The sequence below is a fragment of the Salvelinus alpinus genome, unplaced genomic scaffold (assembly GCF_045679555.1).
Source record: "Salvelinus alpinus unplaced genomic scaffold, SLU_Salpinus.1 scaffold_78, whole genome shotgun sequence".
Lineage (NCBI taxonomy): Eukaryota > Metazoa > Chordata > Actinopteri > Salmoniformes > Salmonidae > Salvelinus > Salvelinus alpinus.
The window spans coordinates 41326-67100 of record NW_027256019.1 but is presented as its reverse complement, the minus strand read 5'-3'; the positions used below and the strand labels follow the sequence as shown (position 1 = coordinate 67100).

The 25775-nt window shown below is 43.8% G+C and overlaps 1 protein-coding gene across 3 annotated transcripts in view; it reads right to left on the bottom strand.

Moving 5' to 3' along the window:
* The window catches only part of LOC139567219 (BRD4-interacting chromatin-remodeling complex-associated protein-like), a 58508-nt gene extending 40293 nt beyond the window's left edge, over window positions 1-18215 (bottom strand). For all 3 annotated transcript variants that reach the window (XM_071388690.1, XM_071388692.1, XM_071388691.1), the window contains exons 1-3: window positions 18076-18215; window positions 2795-2840; window positions 314-359 (exon numbers count right to left, since the gene is read on the bottom strand). In XM_071388690.1, coding sequence (XP_071244791.1) covers window positions 314-359; window positions 2795-2835 — 87 coding nt within the window. In that variant the 5' untranslated portion in view covers window positions 2836-2840; window positions 18076-18215. The remainder of the gene's footprint in view (window positions 1-313; window positions 360-2794; window positions 2841-18075) is intronic.
* Window positions 18216-25775: the final 7560 nt, after the last annotated feature.

Genomic DNA, 25775 nt, shown 5'->3' with positions numbered 1-25775 from the left:
GTCCTCAGTGCGTCAGGTCAACCGCGTCCGTCCTCAGTGCGTCAGGTCAAATCGCGTCCGTCCTCAGTGCGTCAGGTCAAACCGCGTCCGTCCTCAGAGCGTCAGGTCAACCGCGTCCGTCCTCAGTGCGTCAGGTCAACCGCGTCCGTCCTCAGTGCGTCAGGTCAACCGCGTCCGTCCTCAGTGCGTCAGGTCAATTCGCGTCCGTCCTGCGTCAGGTCAACTGCTATGAAATAATCCAGCTAACTCCTTAGTTTGGTAAGTACAATAGAGGCATCATAACCATCCTTGCAGGGAAATAGCAGCCACTTACATGGGTGTCTAATCCATGAAGAAAATCGTTGAGTGCTTCTGGGTCACTGTGAAGAGAGGACCATTGGTCAGACAGACATTACTCACTGAGGTCACATCTACATTGCCTTCAGAAAGTATTCATACCACTTGACTTATTACACATTTTGTTGTGTTACAAGCTGATTTACAGAAGTATTCACACCCCCGAGTCAATACATTTAGAATCATCTTTGATTACAGCTGGGAGTCGTTCTGGGTACGTCTCTCAGAGTTTACCACACCTGGACTGTACAATATTTACATTCACATTTGACATTTCAGTCATTTAACAGACGCTCTTAACCAGAGCAATTAGGGTGAAATGCCTTGCTCAAGGGCACAATGACAGATTTTTCACCTAGTCTGCTCAGGGATTCAACCAGCGACCTTTAGTTTACTGGCCCAACGCTCTTAATCTGGGCGGCTAGACTACCTGCCTGTGGGGTACTTTAGTTTACTGGCCCAACGCTCTTAATCTGGGCGGCTAGACTACCTGCCTGTGGGGTACTTTAGTTTACTGGCCCAACGCTCTTAATCTGGGCGGCTAGACTACCTGCCTGTGGGGTACTTTAGTTTACTGGCCCAACGCTCTTAATCTGGGCGGCTAGACTACCTGCCTGTGGGGTACTTTAGTTTACTGGCCCAACGCTCTTAATCTGGGCGGCTAGACTACCTGCCTGTGGGGTACTTTAGTTTACTGGCCCAACGCTCTTAATCTGGGCGGCTAGACTACCTGCCTGTGGGGTACTTTAGTTTACTGGCCCAACGCTCTTAATCTGGGCGGCTAGACTACCTGCCTGTGGGGTACTTTAGTTTACTGGCCCAACGCTCTTAATCTGGGCGGCTAGACTACCTGCCTGTGGGGTACTTTAGTTTACTGGCCCAACGCTCTTAATCTGGGCGGCTAGACTACCTGCCTGTGGGGTACTTTAGTTTACTGGCCCAACGCTCTTAATCTGGGCGGCTAGACTACCTGCCTGTGGGGTACTTTAGTTTACTGGCCCAACGCTCTTAATCTGGGCGGCTAGACTACCTGCCGCCCAGATATTCCCATTACTATTTTCAAAATTCCTCAAACTCTGTCAAATTAGTTGTTGATCATTGCTAGAAAACCATTTTTAAGTCTTGTCATAGATTTTCAAGTAGATTTAAGTCCAAACTGTAACTCGGCCATTCACTGTCTTCTTGGTAGGCAACTCCAGTGTAGACTTGTGTAGGCCTGTGTTTTAGGTTATTGTCCTGCTGAAAGGTGAATTCATCTCCCAGTGTCTGGTGGAAAGCAGACTGAACCAGGTTTTCCTCTAGGATTTTGCCTGTGCTTAGCTCTATTCCGTTTCTTTTTATTTACAATCATAACGATAACATGATGCAGTCACCACCATGCTTGACAATATGGTAGTCACATTTTGTATTCAGGACAAAAAGTGAATTTCTTTGCCACATATTTTGCAGTATTGCTTTAGTGCCTTGTTGTAAACAGGATGCATGTTTTGGAATATTTGTATTCTGTACAGGCTTCCTTCTATTCACTGTGTCAATTAAATTAGTATTGTGGAGTAACTACAATGTTGTTGATCCATCCTCAGTTTCCTATCACAGTCGTTAAACTCTGACTCCGTAACCATTGGCCTCATGGTTAAATCCCTGACTGGTTTCCTTACTCTCACCTTTGCAGTGACTGGGTGTATTGATACACCATCCAAAGTGTAATTAATAACTTCACCATGCTCAAAGGGATATTCAATATCTGCTATTTTTTAGGTGCCCTTCTTTGTGAGGCGTTGGAAAACCTCCCTGGTCTTTGTGGTTGAATCTGTGTTTGAAATTCACTGCTCGACTGAGGGACCATACAGATAATGGTATGTGTTGGATACAGAGATGAGGTAGTCATTCATAAATCATGTTAAACACTGTTATTTCACACAGAGTGAGTCCATGCAACTTATTATGTGACTTAAGCAAATGTGTACTCCTGAACGTATTTAGGGTTGCCGTAACAAAGGGGTTGAATACTAATTGACTCGACATTTTTTATTAATTTGTAAAAAATAAAAACAATTCCACTTTGACAAGATGGGGTACTGTGTGTAGTCCAATGACACAACATCTCAATGTAATCCATTATAACATTTAGGGTCTAACAACCAAATGTGGAAAAAGTCAAGGGGTGTGAATACTTTCTGAAGTCATTTTATATATATATATTTTTTAACTAGGCAAGTCAGTTAAGAACAAATTCTTATTTACAATGACGGCCTACCGGGGAACAGTGGGTTAACTGCCTTGTTCGGGGACAGAAGGACAGATTTTTACCCTGTCAGCTCGGGGATTCGATCCAACAACCTTTCGGTGTGAACCAATGTCTTGGCCAGATATACTAGATGGTGTGTAGTGTGGATATTAGAACATATATCAATACTTTGAAGAAGATAAACGTATAACAGCTTGGATATGAACTTACCAAATGACATCTAGCAGGCACCTGCCATCTTCATCGTCCATGTCAACTGAAAACACATAAACATCCCCAACAATATTTAGTTCATTACATCAATCATTATATTCACCACCCGTATACATAGAGGTTCTTCAAACAATTTCCTTCAGAGTATCTATTCAGATAGTGGTAAACAGACTGATGACAGTACTGCCCGTCTATTGGGGGGAGACGGGGAAGTCACTGCAGTGTAACTCTGTGTAAAGTGGTAGGCTATATATCATATCAAACAGAGTTTGTGTAATACTTTTGGCAAACAAACATAGTTTCAACAAGAGGTGTATATGGGACACAAAGATTCTATCAACTATAAACACACACTATCTAACTATATATACATACACTATCAACTATCTATATAGCTAGCTTTAAGCACCAGCTGTCAGAGCAGCTCACAGATCACTGCACCTGTACACAGCCCACCTGTACATAGCCCATCTGTAAATAGCCCATCTAATCTACCTCATCCCCATAATGTATTTATTTATTTATCTTGCTCCTTAAAACCCCAGCATCTCTACTTGCATATTCATCTTCTGCACATCAATCACTCCAGTGTTTAATTGCTATATTGTAATTACTTCACCACCATGGACTATTTATTGCCTTACCTCTCTTATCCTACCTCATTTGCACACACTGTATATAGACTTTTTCTACTGTATGTTTGTTTACTCCATGTGTAACTCTGTGTTGTTGTTTGTGTCGAACTGCTTCGCTTTATTCTTGGCCAGGTCACAGTTGTAAATGAGAACTTGTTCTCAACTAGCCTACCTGGTTAAATAAAATGGAAATAAAAAATAAAAATAAATAGAAATATCTGTCTATATATAACTATCAACCATACATACACACGATCAACTATACAGTTGAAGTCGGAAGTTTACATACACATTAGCCAAATACGTTTAAACTAGTAAAAATTCCATTTCTTAGGTCAGTTAGGATCACCACTTTATTTTAAGAATGTGAAATGTCAGAATAATAGTAGAGAGAATTATTTATTTCAGTACCTTGACTTTGTTGTCCTTAAGCCATTTTGCCACAACTTTGGAAGTATGCTTGGGTCATTGTCCATTTGGAAGACCCATTTGCAACCAAGCTTTAACTTCCTGACTGGTGTCTTGAGATGTTGCTTCAATATATCCACATAATTTTCCTATCTCATGATGCCATCTATTTTATGAAGTGCACCAGTCCCTTCTGAACCCCACAACATGATGCTGCCACCCCCGTGCTTCACGGTTGGGATGGTGTTCTTCGGCTTGCAAGCATCCACCTTTTTCCTCTAAACATAACGATGGTCATTATGGCCAAACAGTTCCATTTTTGTTTCTTCAGACCAGAGGACATTTCTCCAAAGAGTACAATCTTTGTCCCCATGTGCAGTTGCAAACCGTAGTCTGGCTTTCTTTTTTCCCCTCTACTATTATTCTGACGTTTCACATTCTTAAAATAAAGTGGTGATCCTAACTGACCTGAGACAGGGAATTTTGACGAGGATTAAATGTCAGGAATTGTTTAAAACTAAGGTGTATGTAAACTTCCAACTTCAACTGTACATACATGCATGCATAAATACACACACACAACTATAGACAATCTACATATACACTACTGATCAAAAGTTTGGGGTCACTTAGAACTGTCCTTGTTTGTGAAAGAAAAGCAAATTTTTTGTCCCTTAAAATAACATCAAATTCATCAGAAATACAGTTTAGACATTGTTAATGTTGTAAATGACTATTGTAGCTGGAAACGGCTGATTGTTTATGGAATATCTATATAGGCGTACAGAGGACCATTATCAGCAACCATCACTCCTGTGTTCCAATGGCAGGTGTGGCAGATGAATCAGAATTAGTTGGGTAACATAGATAATTACGATTTTCTATTTATATAATATGCTTATGTGAGATACTTGGACTATAGTGTTGGAAGTTGCACTTTTCCCTCAGCTAGGGCTCAGTCACTTGGGGCCCAGAGAGGGGAGAGGTTAGGCTTGTCTTTTACATGTCCCTGGTGCTATGCAGAATATCCGAAAGGGAAGAGGACAGGAGGGAACATTGTCTTCCTATGTGAATGTGTCTTTACCTATTCTTAAACCATGTGAAGGGATGGCGTGATTAATGGGGAACCAATTACTTGTCTCAACAATGTCTGTGCGCTTATCCTGGGATAGTGTATGACCTAGAGGCTCACTCCCCTCAGTGAGCTTGACCAGGAGTGGGGTCAAGAGGGGGTTTACTTGAGATGGGGGTATCTAGAGTTGACAATTGAGTTATGCCTTGGATGAGGTAATGTTTTTGTACTATGAAGTACCAGGAACGAGATTAGAAGATCTGTGGTTCGTCGTGTAAGTTGAGAGGCGTATCTTGGCTATAAAAGATCTTTGTATTTTTCTGTAGTCACTCTCAAAATTCATTATAGATAGTGAATTGTTGAAAGTTAATCAAGTTTAATTTATATAGCCCTTCGTACATCAGCTAATATCTCAAAGTGCTGTACAGAAAGTCAAAGGCTAAAGCTTAAAGCTCATTAAAGATGTAGTTTAAGTATAACTCTGACTGTGTGTGAAGTTTGTCTCTCTCTCTCTCTCTTCATTTGGTAATACAGAAAAATGCCACCACACGTTGTGTTCGCTAATCCAAGTTGATCATTTTAAAAGGCTAATTGATCATTAGAAAACCTTTTTGCAATTATGTTAGCATTGAAAACGGTTGTTCTGATTAAAGAAGCAATAAAACTTCCCTTCTTTAGACTAGTTGAGTATCTGGAGCGTCAGCATTTGTGGGTTCCATTACAGGCTCAAAATAGCCAGAAACAAAGAACTTTCTTCTGGAACTCATCAGTCTATTCTTGTTCTGAGAAATGAAGGCTATTCCATGCGAGAACTTGCCAAGAAACTGAAGATCTCGTACAACACTGTGTACTACTCCCTTCACAGAACTCCGCAAACTGGCTCTAACCAAAATATAAAGAGGAGTGGGAGGCCCCGGTGCACAACTGAGCAAGACAACAAGTACATTAGAGTGTCTAGTTTGAGAAACAGACGCCTCACAAGTCCTCAACTGGCAGCTTCATTAAATAGTACCAGCAAAACACCAGTCTCAACGTCAACAATGAAGAGGCGACTCTGGGATGCTGGCCTTCTAGGCAGAGTAGGGAAAAAAATGCCATATCTCAGACTGACCAATAAAAAGAAAAGATTAAAATGGGCAAATGAACACAGACACTGGACAGAGGAACTCTGCCTAGAAGGCCAGCATCCCGGAGTCCCCTCTTCACTGACATTGAGACTGGTGTTCTAGCAGGGCAGAAATTTGACGAAGTGACTTGTTGGAAAGGTGGCATCCTATGACGGTGCCACGGTGAAAGTCACTGAGCTCTTCATTAATGCCATTTTAATGCCAATGTTTGTCTATGGAGATTGCATGGCGGTGTGCTCGATTTTATACACCTGTCAGCAACAGGTGTGGCCGTAATAGCCAAATCCACTCATTTGAAGGGGTGTCCACATACTTTTGTATATATAGTGTATCATGACAGCTGTGATGGAAACATGAAGTTTCAAAACAATTTTATATGCTGACAGATCATTTGTTCCTTTGAAATGGTGGGATCTTTTTGTGTCTAAAATGAATTATGCGTGAAATGGCGGCTATAACAACCACCATGTGGAAGTAAACTTGGAGTCACTTGATGACATGGTGTGTGGTCCTCCCACTACGACTCAGGAAACCATGCAGTTTATTAGGCTACACATGAAATAAGGTATGATGAATTTCACAGGGTGGTGAAAGTGCACTGGGATCTCCGTTACAATAAATATCGAGGGTCTTATTCTTGACTAACGTTTAAAAAAATCTCTCTCTTATCCACAATCTCATGTAGACTAGCCTTTTGAGCTCTATGGACATTATCCAACATGTTACTGGGCCCACCCATAACTACAGCCATACTCTGGACCGGGTTATTACCAAGGGGCTTTCTACTGGGCCCACCCATAACTACAGCCATACTCTGGACTGGGTTATTACCAAGGGGCTTTCTACTGGGCCAACCAATAACTACAGCCATACTCTGGACTGGGTTATTACCAAGGGGCTTTCTACTGGGCCAACCAATAACTACAGCCATACTCTGGACTGGGTTATTACCAAGGGGCTTTCTACTGGGCCCACCCATAACTACAGCCATACTCTGGACCGGGTTATTACCAAGGGGCTTTCTACTGGGCCCACCCATAACTACAGCCATACTCTGGACTGGGTTATTACCAAGGCGCTTTCTACTGGGCCAACCAATAACTACAGCCATACTCTGGACTGGGTTATTACCAAGGGGCTTTCTACTGGGCCCACCCATAACTACAGCCATACTCTGGACCGGGTTATTACCAAGGCGCTTTCTACTGGGCCCACCCATAACTACAGCCATACTCTGGACTGGGTTATTACCAAGGGGCTTTCTACTGGGCCAACCAATAACTACAGCCATACTCTGGACCGGGTTATTACCAAGGCGCTTTCTACTGGGCCCACCCATAACTACAGCCATACTCTGGACCTGGTTATTACCAAGGGGCTTTCTACTGGGCCCACCCATAACCACAGCCATACTCTGGACCGGGTTATTACCAAGGCGCTTTCTACTGGGCCCACCCATAACCACAGCCATACTCTGGACCGGGTTATTACCAAGGCGCTTTCTACTGGGCCCACCCATAACTACAGCCATACTCTGGACCGGGTTATTACCAAGGCGCTTTCTACTGGGCCCACCCATAACTACAGCCATACTCTGGACCGGGTTATTACCAAGGCGCTTTCTACTGGGCCCACCCATAACTACAGCCATACTCTGGACCGGGTTATTACCAAGGCGCTTTCTACTGGGCCCACCCATAACTACAGCCATACTCTGGACCGGGTTATTACCAAGGCGCTTTCTACTGGGCCCACCCATAACTACAGCCATACTCTGGACCGGGTTATTACCAAGGCGCTTTCTACTGGGCCCACCCATAACTACAGCCATACTCTGGACCGGGTTATTACCAAGGCGCTTTCTACTGGGCCAACCAATAACTACAGCCATACTCTGGACTGGGTTATTACCAAGGGGCTTTCTACTGGGCCAACCAATAACTACAGCCATACTCTGGACCGGGTTATTACCAAGGGGCTTTCTACTGGGCCCACCCATAACTACAGCCATACTCTGGACCGGGTTATTACCAAGGCGCTTTCTACTGGGCCCACCCATAACTACAGCCATACTCTGGACTGGGTTATTACCAAGGGGCTTTCTACTGGGCCAACCAATAACTACAGCCATACTCTGGACCGGGTTATTACCAAGGCGCTTTCTACTGGGCCCACCCATAACTACAGCCATACTCTGGACCTGGATATTACCAAGGGGCTTTCTACTGGGCCCACCCATAACCACAGCCATACTCTGGACCGGGTTATTACCAAGGCGCTTTCTACTGGGCCCACCCATAACCACAGCCATACTCTGGACCGGGTTATTACCAAGGCGCTTTCTACTGGGCCCACCCATAACTACAGCCATACTCTGGACCGGGTTATTACCAAGGCGCTTTCTACTGGGCCCACCCATAACTACAGCCATACTCTGGACCGGGTTATTACCAAGGCGCTTTCTACTGGGCCCACCCATAACTACAGCCATACTCTGGACCGGGTTATTACCAAGGCGCTTTCTACTGGGCCCACCCATAACTACAGCCATACTCTGGACCTGGTTATTACCAAGGGGCTTTCTACTGGGCCCACCCATAACCACAGCCATACTCTGGACCGGGTTATTACCAAGGCGCTTTCTACTGGGCCCACCCATAACTACAGCCATACTCTGGACCGGGTTATTACCAAGGCGCTTTCTACTGGGCCCACCCATAACTACAGCCATACTCTGGACTGGGTTATTACCAAGGGGCTTTCTACTGGGCCAACCAATAACTACAGCCATACTCTGGACCTGGTTATTACCAAGGGGCTTTCTACTGGGCCAACCAATAACTACAGCCATACTCTGGACCTGGTTATTACCAAGGGGCTTTCTACTGGGCCCACCCATAACTACAGCCATACTCTGGACCTGGTTATTACCAAGGCGCTTTCTACTGGGCCCACCCATAACCACAGCCATACTCTGGACCTGGTTATTACCAAGGGGCTTTCTACTGGGCCCACCCATAACCACAGCCATAATCTGGACCTGGTTATTACCAAGGGGCTTTCTACTGGGCCCACCCATAACCACAGCCATACTCTGGACCTGGTTATTACCAAGGGGCTTTCTACTGGGCCCACCCATAACCACAGCCATACTCTGGACCGGGTTATTACCAAGGGGCTTTCTACTGGACCCACCCATAACTACAACCATACTCTGGACCGGGTTATTACCAAGGGGCTTTCTACTGGGCCCACCCATAACTACAGCCATACTCTGGACCTGGTTATTACCAAGGGGCTTTCTACTGGGCCCACCCATAACTACAGCCATACTCTGGACCTGGTTATTACCAAGGGGCTTTCTACTGGGCCCACCCATAACCACAGCCATAATCTGGACCTGGTTATTACCAAGGGGCTTTCTACTGGGCCCACCCATAACCACAGCCATACTCTGGACCTGGTTATTACCAAGGGGCTTTCTACTGGGCCCACCCATAACCACAGCCATACTCTGGACCGGGTTATTACCAAGGGGCTTTCTACTGGACCCACCCATAACTACAACCATACTCTGGACCGGGTTATTACCAAGGGGCTTTCTACTGGGCCCACCCATAACTACAGCCATACTCTGGACCTGGTTATTACCAAGGGGCTTTCTACTGGGCCCACCCATAACTACAGCCATACTCTGGACCGGGTTATTACCAAGGGGCTTTCTACTGGGCCCACCCATAACTACAGCCATAATCTGGACCGGGTTATTACCAAGGGGCTTTCAACTGGGCCCACCCATAACCACAGCCATACTCTGGACCTGGTTATTACCAAGGGGCTTTCTACTGGGCTCACCCATAACCACAGCCATACTCTGGACCGGGTTATTACCAAGGGGCTTTCTACTGGGCCCACCCATAACCACAGCCATACTCTGGACCGGGTTATTACCAAGGGGCTTTCTACTGGGCCCACCCATAACCACAGCCATACTCCCAGGTAAGAAGTTTTAGGTTGTAGTTATTATAGGAATTATAGGACTATTTCTCTCTATACCATTTGTATTTCATTAACCTTTGACTATTGGATGTTCTTATAGGCACTTTAGTATTGCAAGTGTAACAGTATAGCTTCTGCCTATCACCGCTCAGTCAGATACTTAGATACTTGTATGCTTGTATAATCAGTCAGATTATATGCAACGCAGGACACGCTAGATATTATCTAGTAATATCATCAACCATGTGTAGTTAACTAGTGGTTATGATTGATTGTTTTTTATAAAGATAAGTTTAATGCTAGCTAGCAACTTACCTTGGCTTACTGCATTCGCGTAACAGGCAGTCTCCTTGTGGAGTGCAACGAGAGAGAGGCAGGTCGTTATTGCGTTGGACTAGTTAACTGTAAGGTTGAGCTGACAAGGTGAAAATCTGTCGTTCTGCCCCTGAACAAGGCAGTTAACCCACCGTTCCTAGGCCGTCATTGAAAATAAGAATGTGTTCTTAACTGACTTGCCTAGTTAAATAAAGGTATAAAAAAAATATTTTAAAAAAATTAATTCAAAAATCTAATAAAAAATTGGCAAATTGGCGCACAAAAATCACGATTTCCGATTGTTATGAAAACTTGAAATCGACCCTAATTAATCGGCCATTCCGATTAATCGGTCGACCTCTAATACAGACGACAGGGAGCATACAGACCTCTCTGTCTAAGAAGAAAGCTGCATACTCTTATTTAATTACAAAGCAATCTAACAGAAACTCCCCCTATAAGTAACATCATTAATTAAGATTAAAATTCTAAGTTACCAAACCCGTTGACAGGAATGGATAACACTAGAGATCCCTCCAATCTCCACAGATTTGGGAAAATCTAATTTCTAATCTAATTTGTGGAACAATCTGCAGAGTTCAAGGCAGCTAGATGGGCTGGTGCCACTCAGGCAGCTAGATGGGCTGGTGCCACTCAGGCAGCTAGATGGGCTGGTGCCACTCAGGCAGCTAGATGGGCTGGTGCCACTCAGGCAGCTAGATGGGCTGGTGCCACTCAGGCAGCTAGATGGGCTGGTGCCACTCAGGCAGCTAGATGGGCTGGTGCCACTCAGGCAGCTAGATGGGCTGGTGCCACTCAGGCAGCTAGATGGGCTGGTGCCACTCAGGCAGCTAGATGGGCTGGTGCCACTCAGGCAGCTAGATGGGCTGGTGCCACTCAGGCAGCTAGATGGGCTGGTGCCACTCAGGCAGCTAGATGGGCTGGTGCCACTCAGGCAGCTAGATGGGCTGGTGCCACTCAGGCAGCTAGATGGGCTGGTGCCACTCAGGCAGCTAGATGGGCTGGTGCCACTCAGGCAGCTAGATGGGCTGGTGCCACTCAGGCAGCTAGATGGGCTGGTGCCACTCAGGCAGTTAACATTATTGATTGAGGACCTCTATGTAGTTGAATGGGATTGCTTTTATTAAATAGATACAGATCTAAATCATTCTCAATGTGAATCCGTTTAAATAAATGTTAAATAAAATGCACACTATCAAGAGGTGCATCATGCTCACAGTTTCACTGCATCAATATCAAATGTATATCTTTCTCAAGGTGGATATTAGTTCATAGAATCCAACCAGCTAGGCAGTGACTAGTTCTGGAAAAACCTTCGCCGTAGGGTAGACTTTTCAGCTGCGTGTTTACTATAATTCCAATTGCTGTGTTTTAACGTTTAGAAATGTCAATATTCGCTTGCGAAATGGCTTTTCGAAACATATGTCCCTTTTCTTTCATATCAGCGAGAAAGAATCTTTCAAATAAAAATAAAACCACTTCCTGAAGCAGTTTAGCACAGATCCACAAGCTCCAGCTGAGCCACATCACTTCCTCCCCAGGTAGCTTACACACAGGTGTTCAGAGCACGCTAGATAGACAATTAGCACAGGTATCCGCCTAGTTCTTCCTTAAACAAGCGCTGTAACACAGAAGTATGGCCGTGTGAGAACACTAACCTTATAAAGTAGTAATGTTACCGTTTTGCTGATATGAAAGATACGGAACGTATGTTTCCAACACAGGCCATGCGTTTAAAACTTGCAGAATGAGTGTCGGGGCTCGCAACAAAACTCCCCCGGCCAGAAGATAATATCGTCAATAGGCACTAAAGGTAGTCAGCGTCTAGGAATGGGTTAGCCGGTGACATGCTTTGGAGACGGCTCTCCGTCACACTCTAGGAAACCTGTCCCTCCACAGACATGTGATAATCATTTAGGGGGAAGTTGTGGTATTCCCCTCCATTTTCTGTTCTGGCCGAAAGAACAGACTTCCACCAAGGTTATAGGCTACATGCTCCTCATTGCGTCCTGAACCTAATCACAGCATCGCCATGCCACTAAACTTGATTTTCCATGCCAAAACACAAAACATGAAGTAGACTAAACATCAAGTCGACAGGCCTTTAAAATCATGAAGTAAAGTATCTCAAATATGCTCAAATATGCTCAAATATGCTGAAATATGCTCAAATATATGAAGCAGGCTGTGTTTGCAACATTAGAATGTTTTTTTCCTCGAGAAATTAAACTGTAACCATACAATCGAATCAAAATTGCCCACAGACCTGAGCAGGACATTGCCCACCCACAGACCTGAGCAGGACATTGCCCACCCACAGACCGGAGCAGAACATTGCCCACCCACAGACCGGAGCAGAACATTGCCCACCCACAGACCTGAGCAGAACATTGCCCACCCACAGACCGGAGCAGAACATTGCCCACCCACAGACCGGAGCAGAACATTGCCCACCCACAGACCTGAGCAGAACATTAGGGAAAGATGGCGCTAGTAGGCAAAGCTTGACTAAAATCACTAGAAGAAAAAAAATTGGTGAATTAATAATCGGTTGAAAAATTGAAAGGACAAATTCAAACTTTCCAGATTGACTTGACTTATTAAGGTTTTACTGCTAACCTAAAAAGCATTACATGGGCTTGCTCCTACCCATCTCTCCGATTTGGTCCTGCCGTACATACCTACACGTATGCTACGGTCACAAGACGCAGGCCTCCTTACTGTCCCTAGAATTTCTAAGCAAACAGCTGGAGGCAGGGCTTTCTCCTATAGAGCTCCATTTTTATGGAATGGTCTGCCTACCCATGTGAGAGACGCAGACTCGGTCTCAACCTTTAAGTCTTTACTGAAGACTCATCTCTTCAGTAGGTCCTATGATTGAGTGTAGTCTGGCCCAGGAGTGTGAAGATGAACAGAAAGGCACCGGAGCGATGAACCGCCCTTGCTGTCTCTGCCTGGCCGGTTCCCTTCTCTCCACTGGGATTCTCTGCCTCTAACCCTATTACAGGGGCTGAGTCACTGGCTTACTGGTGCTCTTCCATGCCGTCCCTAGGAGGGGTGCGTCCCTTGAGTGGGTTGAGTCACTGACGTGATCTTCCTGTCCGGGTTGGCGTCCCCCCTTGGGTTGTGCCGTGGCGGAGATCTTTGTGGGCTATACTCGGCCTTGTTTCAGGATGGTAAGTTGGTGGTTGATGATATCCCTCTAGTGGTGTGGGGGCTGTGCTTTGGCAAAGTGGGTGGGGTTATATCCTGCCTGTTTGGCCCTGTCCGGGAGTATCATCGGACTGGGCCACAGCGTCTGCCGACCACTCCTGTCTCAGCCTCCAGTATTTATGCTACCATAGTTTGTGTCGGGGGGCTAGGGTCAGTCTGTTATATCTCGAGTATTTCTCCTGTCTTATCCGGTGTCCTGTGTGAATGTGCATGCTGTCTAATTCTCTCTTTCTCTCTCTCTCTGAGGACCTAAGCCCTAGGACCATGCCTCAGCACTACCTGGCATGATGACTCCTTGCTGTCCCCAGTCCACCTGGCCATGCTGCTGTTCCAGTTTCAACTGTTCTGCCTGCGGCTATGGAACCCTGCCCTGTTCACCGGACGTGCTACCTGTCCCAGACCTGCTGTTTTCAACTCTCTAGAGACAGCAGGAGCGGTAGAGATACTCTCAATGATCGGCTATGAAAAGCTAACTGACATTTACTCCTGCGGTGCTGACCTGTTGCACCCTCGACAACTACTGTGATTATTATTATTTGACCCTGCTGGTCATCTATGAACATTTGAACATCTTGGCCATGTTCTGTTATAATCTCCACCCGACACAGTCAGAAGAGGACTGGCCCACCCCTCATAGCCTGGTTCCTCTCTAGGTTTCTTCCTAGGTTTTGGCCTTTCTAGGGAGTTTTTCCTAGCCACTGTGCTTCTACACCTGCATTGCTTGCTGTTTGGAGTTTTAGGCTGGGTTTCTGTACAGCACTTTGAGATATCAGCTGATGTAAGAAGGGCTTTATAAATACATTTGATTGATTGATTAACTTTACTCACACAGACCATCAGGGCAAATGACATACATAGCCTTCTGCTTTCTGTTTACAAACAGGAAGTACCAGTGATGCGCACAATATGAAAGTGATGTGGGGCTACAAGAGTGTTTTGCTAGTAAAGAGTGGGATATGTTCCGGGACACATCCCATAACATTGAGGAGTTTACCACAACAGTCACAGGATTCATCAAAAAGTGCATAGACGAGGTAATCCCCACATTGACTCTAAGAACTAGCCAGCTAGTCTTATTGGGGTCCGACAACAAAAAATACATTACAGGCTAAATACTTTACAATGTACATACAGTACCAGTCAAAAGTTCGGACATACCTACTCATTCAAGGGTTTTTCCTTAATTTTTACATCGTAGAATAATAATGAAAACTATGAAATAATACTTATATAATCATGCAGTAACCCAAAAGTGTAAAACAAAGGAAAATATATTTTAGATTATTCAAAGTAGCCACCCTTTGCCTTGATAACCACTTGGCACACTCTTGGCATTCTCTCTCAACCAGCTTCACCTGGAATGCTTTTCCAACTGTCTTGAAGGAGTTCCCACATATGCTGAGCACTTGTTGGCTGCTTTTCCTTCACTCTGCAGTCCAACTCATCCCAAACCATCTCAATTTGTTTGAGGTCTGGTGATTGTGGAGGCCAGGTCATCTGATAAAGCACTCCAACACTCTCCTTCTTGGTCAAATAGTCCTTACACAGCCTGGAGGTGTGTTGGGTCATTGTCTTGTTTAAAAACAAATGATAGTCCCACTAAGCCCAAACCAGACGGGTTGACGTATCGCTGCAGAATGCTGTGGTAGCCATGCTGGTTAAGAAAGCCTTGAATTAAAAAATAAATAAATAATTTAAATCACTGACAGTGTTACCACAAAGCACCCCCACACCATCACACCTCCATGCTTCATGGTGGGAACCACACAATGCGGAGATCATGGTTCTCCAACTCTGCGTCTCACAAACACATGGCGGTTGGAACCAAAAATATCAAATTTGGATTCATCAGACTAAAGGACAGATTTCCACTGGTCTAATGTCCATTGCTCGTGTTTCTTGGCACAAGCAAGTCTCTTCTTCTTATTGGACCATGAAGGCCTGATTCACGCAGTCTCCTCTGAACAGTTGATGTTGACATGTGTCTGCTACTGAAGCATTTATTTGTGCTGCAATTTCTGAGGCTGGTAACTAATGAACTTATCCTCTGCAGCAGAGGTAACTCTGGGTCTTCCTTTCTTGTGGCGGTCCTCATGAGAACCAGTTTCCTCATAGCACTTGATGGTTTTTGCGACTGCACATGAAGAAACTTTCAAAGTTCTTGAAATGTTCCGTATTGACTGATCTTCATGTCTTAAAGTAATGATAGACTGTCGTTTCTCTTTGCTTATTTGAGCTGTTCTTGCCATAATATGGACTTGGTCTTGTACCAAATAGTACTATCTTCTGTATACCAACCCTACCTTGTCACAACACAACTGATTGGCTCAAACGCATTAAGAAGGAAAGAAATTGCACAAATGAACTTTTAACAAGGCACACCTGTTAATTGAAATGCATTCCAGGTGACTACCTCATGAAGCTGGTTGACAGAATGCCAAGAGTGTGCAAAGTTGTCATCAAGGCAAAGGGTGGCTACTTTGAAGAATATAAAATATATTTTGATATGTTTAACACTTTTTTGGTTACTACATGATTCCATATGTGTTATTTCATAGTTTTGATGTCTTCACTATTATTCTACAATGTAGAAAATAGTAAAAATAAAGAAACCCTGGAATGAGTAGGTGTGTCCAAACTTTTGACTGGTACTGTACATTTAAAAACACCAAGGCAACATGTGGTGTGTATCTATCAGTTACACATACATGTCAGTTCATACACACAACAAGTAGGTCACGTGGTGCCGTGAGGTGTTGCTTTATTGGGTTTTTGAAACCAGGTTTGCTGTTCACTTGCGCTATATAAGATGGGAGTTCCATGCAATCATGGCTCTGTATAATACTGTACGTTTTCTTGAATTTGTTCTGGACCTGGGGACTGTGAAAAGACCCCTGGTGTCATGTCTGGTGGGATAAGTGTGTGTTTCAGTGCTGTGTGTAAATTGACTATGCAAACCATTTGGAATTTCCAACATATTAATATTTCTAGCAAAAACAATAAGTGTCTTTCCTCTACTCTTAGCCAAGAGAGACTGGCATGCATAGTATTATAATTAGCCCTCTGATTATAATAAAGAGCAAGACATGTCGCTCTGTTCTGGGCCAGCTGCAGTTTAACTAGGTCTTTCTTTGCAGCATTTTACCATATGACTGGACAACAATCAATATAAAACTAGAGCCTGCAGGACTTGCTTTGTTGAGTGTGGGGTCAAAAAAGCAAAGCATCTCTTTATTATGGACAGACCTCTCCCGATCTGTACATTTACATTTAAGTCATTTAGCAGACGCTCTTATCCAGAGCGACTTACAAGTTGTACAACCATTGGATCTATATGTTTTGATCATGAGTTTCCAATCTAAGGTAAAAACCAATTTAGTTATCTCAACTTGTTCAACAGCCACATAATCTTACCAGATTCTAGAAGTCTATAATTTAGCCAATGATTTGTACCAAATACAATATGGCAGATGTTGAAAAGCCATAACAAATAGGTTCTCAACAACAGATTATAGATTAACGTCAAATACACTCGAGGTAAAAGTGTGCGGTTCACACTCACTCCGTCATCATTCTTGTTATAGATGTGTTTAATATAAGCAAAGAATAGAAGCTCAATTCAGAGTTGCCAAATATTGATGCAAGCTGTGCAAAGATGTTGCTGAAAGCAGCTATGTTTTAAATCTCTCTACTATGATCTTATCGAGTCAGACAAAAACAAGCTGAGTCGTAGCAAGCTAACGGTAGATCAGATTGTGAGTTTAGGTAGGCGGACACCCGAGCACCGGATTGACGCCGATAACACCAGTGTGCTATATAAAGGGGAGAAAGGTCCATTTGCCGCTCTCCAGAATGTCGGTAGCAAGCTGAAGCGGTCGTAGCCATTGCACAGCCAGCAGAGATGAGCGGTGCACAGCATATGAAAGGAGGGACACTGCGAGACGCTAACTAGTGTTGAATGCATCTAATGTATTTACATGATAGTCGTTTTCCCCTGTAACTACAGTGTCCTCTAAAATAATTCGCATGTTCGTTTGATGCATGTAGCTAATTGTCTGAATTTGCTAACTATTTGAAGCTTTTGGTGCAGTTTCCTTTTCGTTAGCATTAGCTGCTAGGTAGCTAACTGACTATCAACATTCGTGTTAACAGATTCCGACGTAGTATACATTTGACATTTAAAACATCACAAGCGGGTTTAGTATCAACGCGTTTATAATGCACGGCAGCGTTGCACTCCAGCTTGCATGACGCATTATTCTGTTTGCCTTAAATGCAATTGCGTAGCTAGCTCCTTGAAAGCAAAATATGAGTTAATGTTGGAATACTCTTGGACAAGGGGGTGTGCTTGGGAATTTGTTGGAAAATGAAACGCCTTGCCATGCAAGGACTACGGAGTTTTGATCGAGGTTTGCAGTCAGCAAATGTTGTAGCTTTATTCTAGTTATTCAGATTAATAGAGAAATTGCTACATTGTCACAAACTCACCCAAGACGAGAGGTGCAGGCAGCGCGGGGTCTCCGGGACAGCCTCGCACGGGCTTCCATACAGGACCCAGCTACAGGCAGGAAACAGACGACTGTTGACTTCGCCTGTTCAAATTCATTGTTGTGTGTGCATTCAATCGAAAAACCACTCAACCTTCCATGAACCTTGAGCGCCAGTTTATCCGTCATAGTAACTCGTTTATCCCCGTGCAACAGGCAATGATCCAGTTTATACCATAGACATAGAAAGGAATGCTCTGTCATACAGAAGTATATTGAAACATTGTGCAGTTTTGTAATGCATTTTTTTTGTTATAGCTTTATAAGCTTATATACACTGTTAGAAACTAATGGAAACATTATCACTTAATTTAACTGGGTTGAGATTATGCTATTGGCATGTTATGTGTGAGATTGTGGTAATAACCAGGGTATTGGGGTAACCATGATTTAAATACCCCCTTATACCTATACAGGCAAATACACGGCTATCCTCCTTTGCCTCAGTCAGAGCTGCTTTCGTGAGAAAGCTATTTTATTTGTCATTAAATATAGCTTGTTATGTGATTGGCCGAAAGCTAGATATCTAGCAAATAAAAAGGCGGTGATCATTTAACTCATGACTAAGGTAAATTACGACTCATGACTAAGGTAAATTAGTATACAGGGAAAGTTTAGGCACTTTAAATATATACTTTCCCTGGGGATGTGGTTTGTTTTGTTGTTTACACTCAGTGATTGGTTGAATTTGAATGGGGACTATAATTAATTGGCCAAGTTGTGTGTAGTTACAGAAGGTTCTAGTTCATTTTGACGCTAGAGTCAAATCATATAGTATATAAAAATTAACACACATTGGCCTTTTCATAAAAATAATATTCCTATGTAGTTGAATGAAGCATGCATTTAGAGGAAATGTAGAATATCTGACCAGTGGCAAACTCGGACAAAGGTCACATCGCTCAGCATGCTATGACTAGCAAAGGTATTTTGCGAGATATTTCCTTGATATCTATGCATGTTTAACCATGCATTTAGAGACTTTCGGTAATGCATAAAACATGGTCAATGATGTACTCAGCTCTTCTGCGCCTCTATTTTACAAACATTATCCACTAGAGGGGGCAGACGGATCGATTTCAGCACCAAGTACATGTGGATCGATTTCAGCACCAAGTACATGTTTTGATTTATTTCCATACAGGATTTACCCCAGTGTTTTATCCAAAACTAAAAGCCTCAGAATTTTCTGTTTCAGTTTACGCCAGCCAACATTCATGTCTCACTGGGCCATGGCTCCGGCAGACCTGCTCTCACTTAGGACCAAAGCCAGGCCGCTGGTATTTTCAGCCTGCGTTTACATAACAATAGCGCAAAGGCCGGCAGATGGAGGTACCATAACAATGGCTAACTGAACGTTAACACCTTCTCACAGAGCAACTGTTTGGTTGTTGATTCTGCTCTTCACAAGTCCTCAGTGTTAGCCCTAGCTAAGGAAACACCAGTTCCCTATATAATATAAGGGCCCCATAGGGCGGCGCACAATTGGCCCAGCGCCGTCCGGGTTAGGGGTAGGCCGTCACTGTAAAATAAGAATTTGTTCTTAATAAAGGTTAAATAAAAAATAAAAAGGGTGTATAGACTAGTGAAATACTGGGGTGGCAGGTAGCCTAGTGGTTAGAGTGTTGGACTTGTAACCAAACGGTTGCAAGATCAAATCCCTGAGCTGACAAGATAAAAATCTGTCTTTCTGAACAAGGCAGTTAACACACTGTTCCTAGGCTGTCATTGAAAATAATAAGCTGTTCTTAACTGACTTGCCTAGTTAAATAAATGTTTTTAAAAATTACAGTTGAAAAGCTGCAGCAAAGCTGTGCTACAGTAACTATATCAGTATGGTTACATGCACACTAATAACTAGATTCTGATTATGCCATTAGTCACGTGAACGCCTTACTCTACTTATCTTCCTTTGTGTAGGCGTAAGGTCATAATCGAAGTAAGCATACACCGATTAAAACACCAGATTTTCTGAGCAATCTTTCAAATGATTAGTACCTTAATCAGAGTACTAGCGGTGTATGTGATCTGCGCATGTGCCAGCGATAGCATCCTTCTTTTGCGCAAGTGAGTTCGGAAAAACTGAAAGTATGCATTGTAGAAATATTTTTAACATGCAAACGGTATATGTCCGAACTCAGAATGAAATATGCTTATTTAAGATGGTGCTGTAGCTGTGGTAGAGCGCTTCTTTTGATTTTCAATTTTCTGCATTTATCAGTCCCATCAGGAAACCTGATTTCAGATGTGTCCATGTATTTGGTATTCATTAGAATCCCCATTAGCCGCTGCCAAAGCATCAGCTACTCTACCAGGGGTCCACATGAAACATGACATCATACATAGTACAGAACACTATTAGTCAAGGACTGAAATACATACATTTAAAATGTCACACAGCCTACATGTCAGTATATACACAATATCTAGGTCTAATACATGGTACAGTGTAAATTACAATACAATATATATTAAATGGCTGTGTCTCTTCAGTCCCCTTTGTGCAGTAAGGTGTTATTTTCATTTTTTGGGGTGGGGGGGGGGTTGCTAGCTTGAGTTACCTGTGTTGGCAGAGAGTCCCACTTATTCATGGCTCTCGCTCTCCACGGTAAGCACGGGGAGTTGGCGCAGGTCTCCTACCTGACTTCGCCACACTCCCCTTTAGCCCCACCCCCCAAGAAATGTTTGGGGCTGACTCTCAGGCTTCCAGCCTCGCTTCCGTGCTGCCTCCTCATACCACCGCCTCTCGGCTTTAGCTGCCTCCAGCTCTTCACGAGGGCGGCGATACTCTCCAGCTTGAACCCAGGGTCCCTTACCGTCCAGTTCGTCTTCCCAAGTCCATTCCTCCTGACATTGCTGCTCCTGCTCCTGCTGCTGCTGCTGCTACCGCTTACCACGCTGCTTGGTCCGAGTTTGGTGGGTGATTCTGTAACGATCGTCGTAATGTGGAAGAGAGGAGGACCAAATCGCAGCGTGGTATGTATCCATATTTATTTGAATACTCTTCAATACGAACAAAACAATAAACAGAACGAAACCAACGACGCTACAGTCCTGAACTAGTGAACATAGAAAAAAACAATGAACGCACGAACAGGAACAATCACCCACAAACAGTGAAAACAGCCTACCTTAATATGGTTCCCAATCAGAGACAACGTAAAACACCTGCCTCTGATTGAGAACCATATCAGGCCAATAAGACACACCTAAACCAATGAAACACAAAACATAGAATATACCCACCCAGCTCACGTCCTGACCAACTAAACAAAGACTAAACAAAGGAAATAAGGTCAGGAACGTGACAATGACTACCTGGCCTGATGACTCCTTGCTGTCCCCAGTCCACCCGGTCGTGCTGCTGCTCTAGTTTCAACTGTTCTGCCTGTGGCTATGGAACCCTGACCTGTTCACCGGACGTACTAACTTGTCCCAGACCTGCTGTTTTCAACCATCTAGAGACAGCAGGAGCGGTAGAGATACTCTGAATGATCGGCTATGAAAAGCCAACTGACATTTACTCCTGAGGTGCTGACCTGTTGCACCCTCTACAACCACTGTGGTTATTATTATTTGACCCTGCTGGTCATCTATGAACATTTGAACATCTTGGCCATGTTCTGTTATAATATTTTTTTCCCCCTAGCCACCGTGCTTCTACACCTGCATTGCATGCTGTTTGGGGTTTAGGCTGGGTTTCTGTACAGCACTTTGTGACATCAGCTGATGTAAGAAGGGCTTTATAAATACATTTGATTGTTTGAAGGGGATGATGAGACGTGTTGAGAAGGATAGTCCACATGTCCAAGGAAAAAGGATCCCTCCATGGGGGATTCAAACTTATGCCACAAGTTGGGAACATTTTCAGGAACTAGGCATCTAACACTGTAAGCTAATTGTCAAGACACATTTGTGCATGTGATGCAGTTAATTAAAGTTTAAGAACATGCTGTTGGACTTCTGGTTAGGTTTAGTGATGCAGTTAATTAAAGTTTCAGAACGTGCCAGTGGACTTATGGTAAGGATGCTTTAGTGAAAAAGTGTTGGATAGACAGCATTTTGTTACTGGATATAATTATCTGCTCAGCTGGTTGGCCCCAGCATCGTGGATAAATATTTCAGGTTGGCCTATGGGAAAAGCTATCAGCTTTAGCTATTTTAGACCACAGGGTATTAACCATGTTTTAAGCAAAAGTTCGCAAGTATGGCTGCAAAGCGTTGCTGTTCCTAAAATGATTTTTTTTGTTGTTTTGTAACCTTTGTTCATGTTGTGATATACTGTAATGCACTGTTTTATTTTGTTTTATTTTACAGTAATGCACTGTTGTATTTTGTTTTATTTTACAGTAATGCACTGTTGCCCTACTTTTATTTGATTTATTTTCTATGTAAGTCCTGCTCAGGCCTTTATTTCTTTTCTATGTGTCACGCCCTGACCTTAGAGATCTCTATTTTGGTTTGGTCAGGGCGTCAGTTGGGGTGGGCATTCTATGTTTTGTGTTCAATGTTTTCTATTTCTGTGTGTTTGGCCTGGTGTGGTTCTCAATCAGAGGCAGCTGTCTATCGTTGTCTCTGGTTCTCAATCATACTTAGGTAGCCTTTTCCCACCTGTGTTTTGTGGGTAGTTGTTTTCTGTTTTGTGTTTCTGCTCCTGACAGAACTGTTTCGGTTTCGTTCTCTTTGTTGTTTTGTTATTTCGTGTTCAGTTTTATTAATAAATCATGAACACTTGCTACGCTGTGCTTTGGTCCACTTCTTCATGCAATGATGATCGTTACACTATGTAAGTCCTGCCCAGGCCTTTGTTTATTTTCTATGTAAGTCCTGCTCAGGCATTTGCATATTTTGTGTGTAAGTCCTGATCAGGCCTTTTTTTATGTGAAATAATTGTGATAATACAATTTTGCTTATTGTAAATTGCACTTGTGTAAAAAATTAATAAAACATAAAATAGGTTCTATGGTGCCAAAATCAAATGACCATTGGAGCTTTGAACCACCACTAATGTTCCGTCAATAGCACATACTGTACATAGATTTTCCTATTGTATTATTGACTGTACGTTTGTTTATGTGTAACTCTGTTGTTTTTTCGCACTGCTTTGCTTTATCTTGGCCAGGTCGCAGTTGTAAATGAGAACTTGTTCTCAACTGGCCTACCTGGTAAAATAAATGGCTAGCTACTGTTATTAGCGATATAACTAAATTGGCTAATAACTAATATTCACATTTGTAGGGTGTGGATAACAAAAACTAAGAAGTACCAAAAGTTAGTTTGACAATATTTTGCAGTTTGAGTAAAATAATCTAAAGAATGTTTGTTTATCAAATCTGCTTGCTAAGTGAACATTTTAATGGCCGCAATCATGTACTTTCTGTAAATTTTAGTTTAGGCATGACGTGCTTCTTGTGTGCCAATCGTAAATTCACATTTTTCTCACATATAATTGTATTCAAATTTGTGTATATCTGTTTTCACACATGCATATAAATAGACACTGGTACAATATACAAGCACACACAATTGTTGTTATTATTTTTAAATAATCATCTCTGTAATTTGACTATATTTTACCTTCTATTTTGAAATGGCAAAAAGCAAGTAAACATTGCATTTTCTGTACAAATAAGTTATTCTTAAAATGTGCAGAGAGCTAATTAGCCATTGAATGGTTTATCTGTTCAACAACACTTTTGTTAACAGGGGTCATGGCTTTGGCCATGACAAGGACTTGTAGTGTGTTTCTGTTAAAGGATGCGTGTTGTTTGTGGCGAGGGTGTGTCAGATGTCAGGTGACTCAGGGTATGGAGAGAGACCCCTGTGTAGTTCTGTCCACTCCCTCTCACAGCATCATGGTCCACATGCTGAGTCCAGTTGGCAGGAAACACACAACATCCTCATACCTCAGTCAGCACAGATGGACCAGACACGAACGGCAGAGCCAGAGGGCAGAGAGGTCAGGTTATGGGGCACGGGGTAGAGGGGGGGTAGGGGGTGTATACCACACACTACAATCTGGTAAGAGACATGGGGTAGAGTGGGGTAAAGGGCAGGTCAGGGGCTAGAAGGGGGTAAGTGGTAGGACATGGGGTAAGGGGCAGGAGGTAGAGGGGTCATGGGTAAGGGGTAGGACATGGGGGAAGAGGGTAGAGGGGTCAGGACATGGGGTAGAGGGGGTAAGGGTAGGACATGGGGTAAGGGGGTAGAGGGGTCAGGACATGGGGTAGAGGGGGTAAGGGTAGGACATGGGGTAAGGGGCAGGAGGTAGAGTGGTAATGGAGTGGGGGTAAGGGACATGGGGTAGAGGAGTCAGGACATATGGCAGGAGGTAGAAGGGGTAATGGTCAGGACATAGGGCTGGGGGTAGAGGGGTAATGGACTGGGGGTAGAGGGGTAATGGAGTGGGGGTAGAGGGGTAATGGAGTGGGGGTAGAGGGGTAATGGAGTGGGGGTAGAGGGGTAATGGTCAGGACATAGGGCTGGGGGTAGAGGGGTAATGGAGTGGGGGTAGAGTGGTAATGGAGTGGGGGTAAGGGACATGGGGTAGAGGAGTCAGGACATATGGCAGGAGGTAGAAGGGGTAAGGGGTAGAACATGTGGTAAGGGGCAGGAGGTAGAGGGGTCATGGATGGGGTAGGGGGTAGGGGGTAAGGGGTAGAACATGTGGTAAGGGGCAGGAGGTAGAGGGGTCATGGATGGGGTAGGGGGTAAGGGGTAGAACATGGGGGAAGGGGCAGGAGGTAGAGGGGTCATGGATGGGGTAGGGGGTAAGGGGTAGGACATGTGGTAAGGGGCAGGAGGTAGAGGGGTCATGGATGGGGTAGGGGGTAAGGGGTAGGACATGGGGCAGGGGGTAGAGGGGGTAAGGGGTAGAAGGGGGTAAGTCATGGGGGAAGGGGGTAGAGGGGTCATGGATGGGGCAATGTGTAGAGTGGTCAGGCCATGGGGCAGGGGGTGGAGGGGGTAAGGTGTAGGACATGGGGTAAGGGGCATACACACACACACACTACAATCTGGTCGGGTTTATCTCCTTTACCTGCTCCACCCTCTCTAAACCTATAGATAACCCCCCTCCACACGTTACAATCTGTCCAGGTTTATCTTCTGCAGATCTCTGCCCCCTGGAGGTTGATTCACACAGGTTCCCCCTGTTACTTGCAGCCTCTGTGATAATTCTGTATGGTCTAATAATAATGATAGGTAATATATACAAAACAGTAAAGGCTGTTTTATTCTGAATTATCATGAAATGACAGGCAGCTACAGTGGATGTAACATTTGACAAATTACAATCTGTTACGTCATTGTAGACTATTATTCTTTCAGTTCCACTTCTTTAAAAAATAACATCCCAAAAAATCTGCTTATTTCTGGGAAACCTAGTCTCAATAATTGAGATAATTATTGTTATTTTCTTTTTTAAATTAGGACAACTCTGGTACCCCAGTCAGTTCACACTTTAGGGAAGCGATTGAAAACTGACCCTGGATCTGGTCTCATTGGAAAAGTATAGCAAAAAAGACAGTACAGTATGAAGATAAACTTAAACTGCTTCTCCAATAGAATCTCCTGATCACACTTGTAGGCGATTTTACGGTGACGTTGGCTAGCTAAATTCATGGGTTGATACATCGCCCG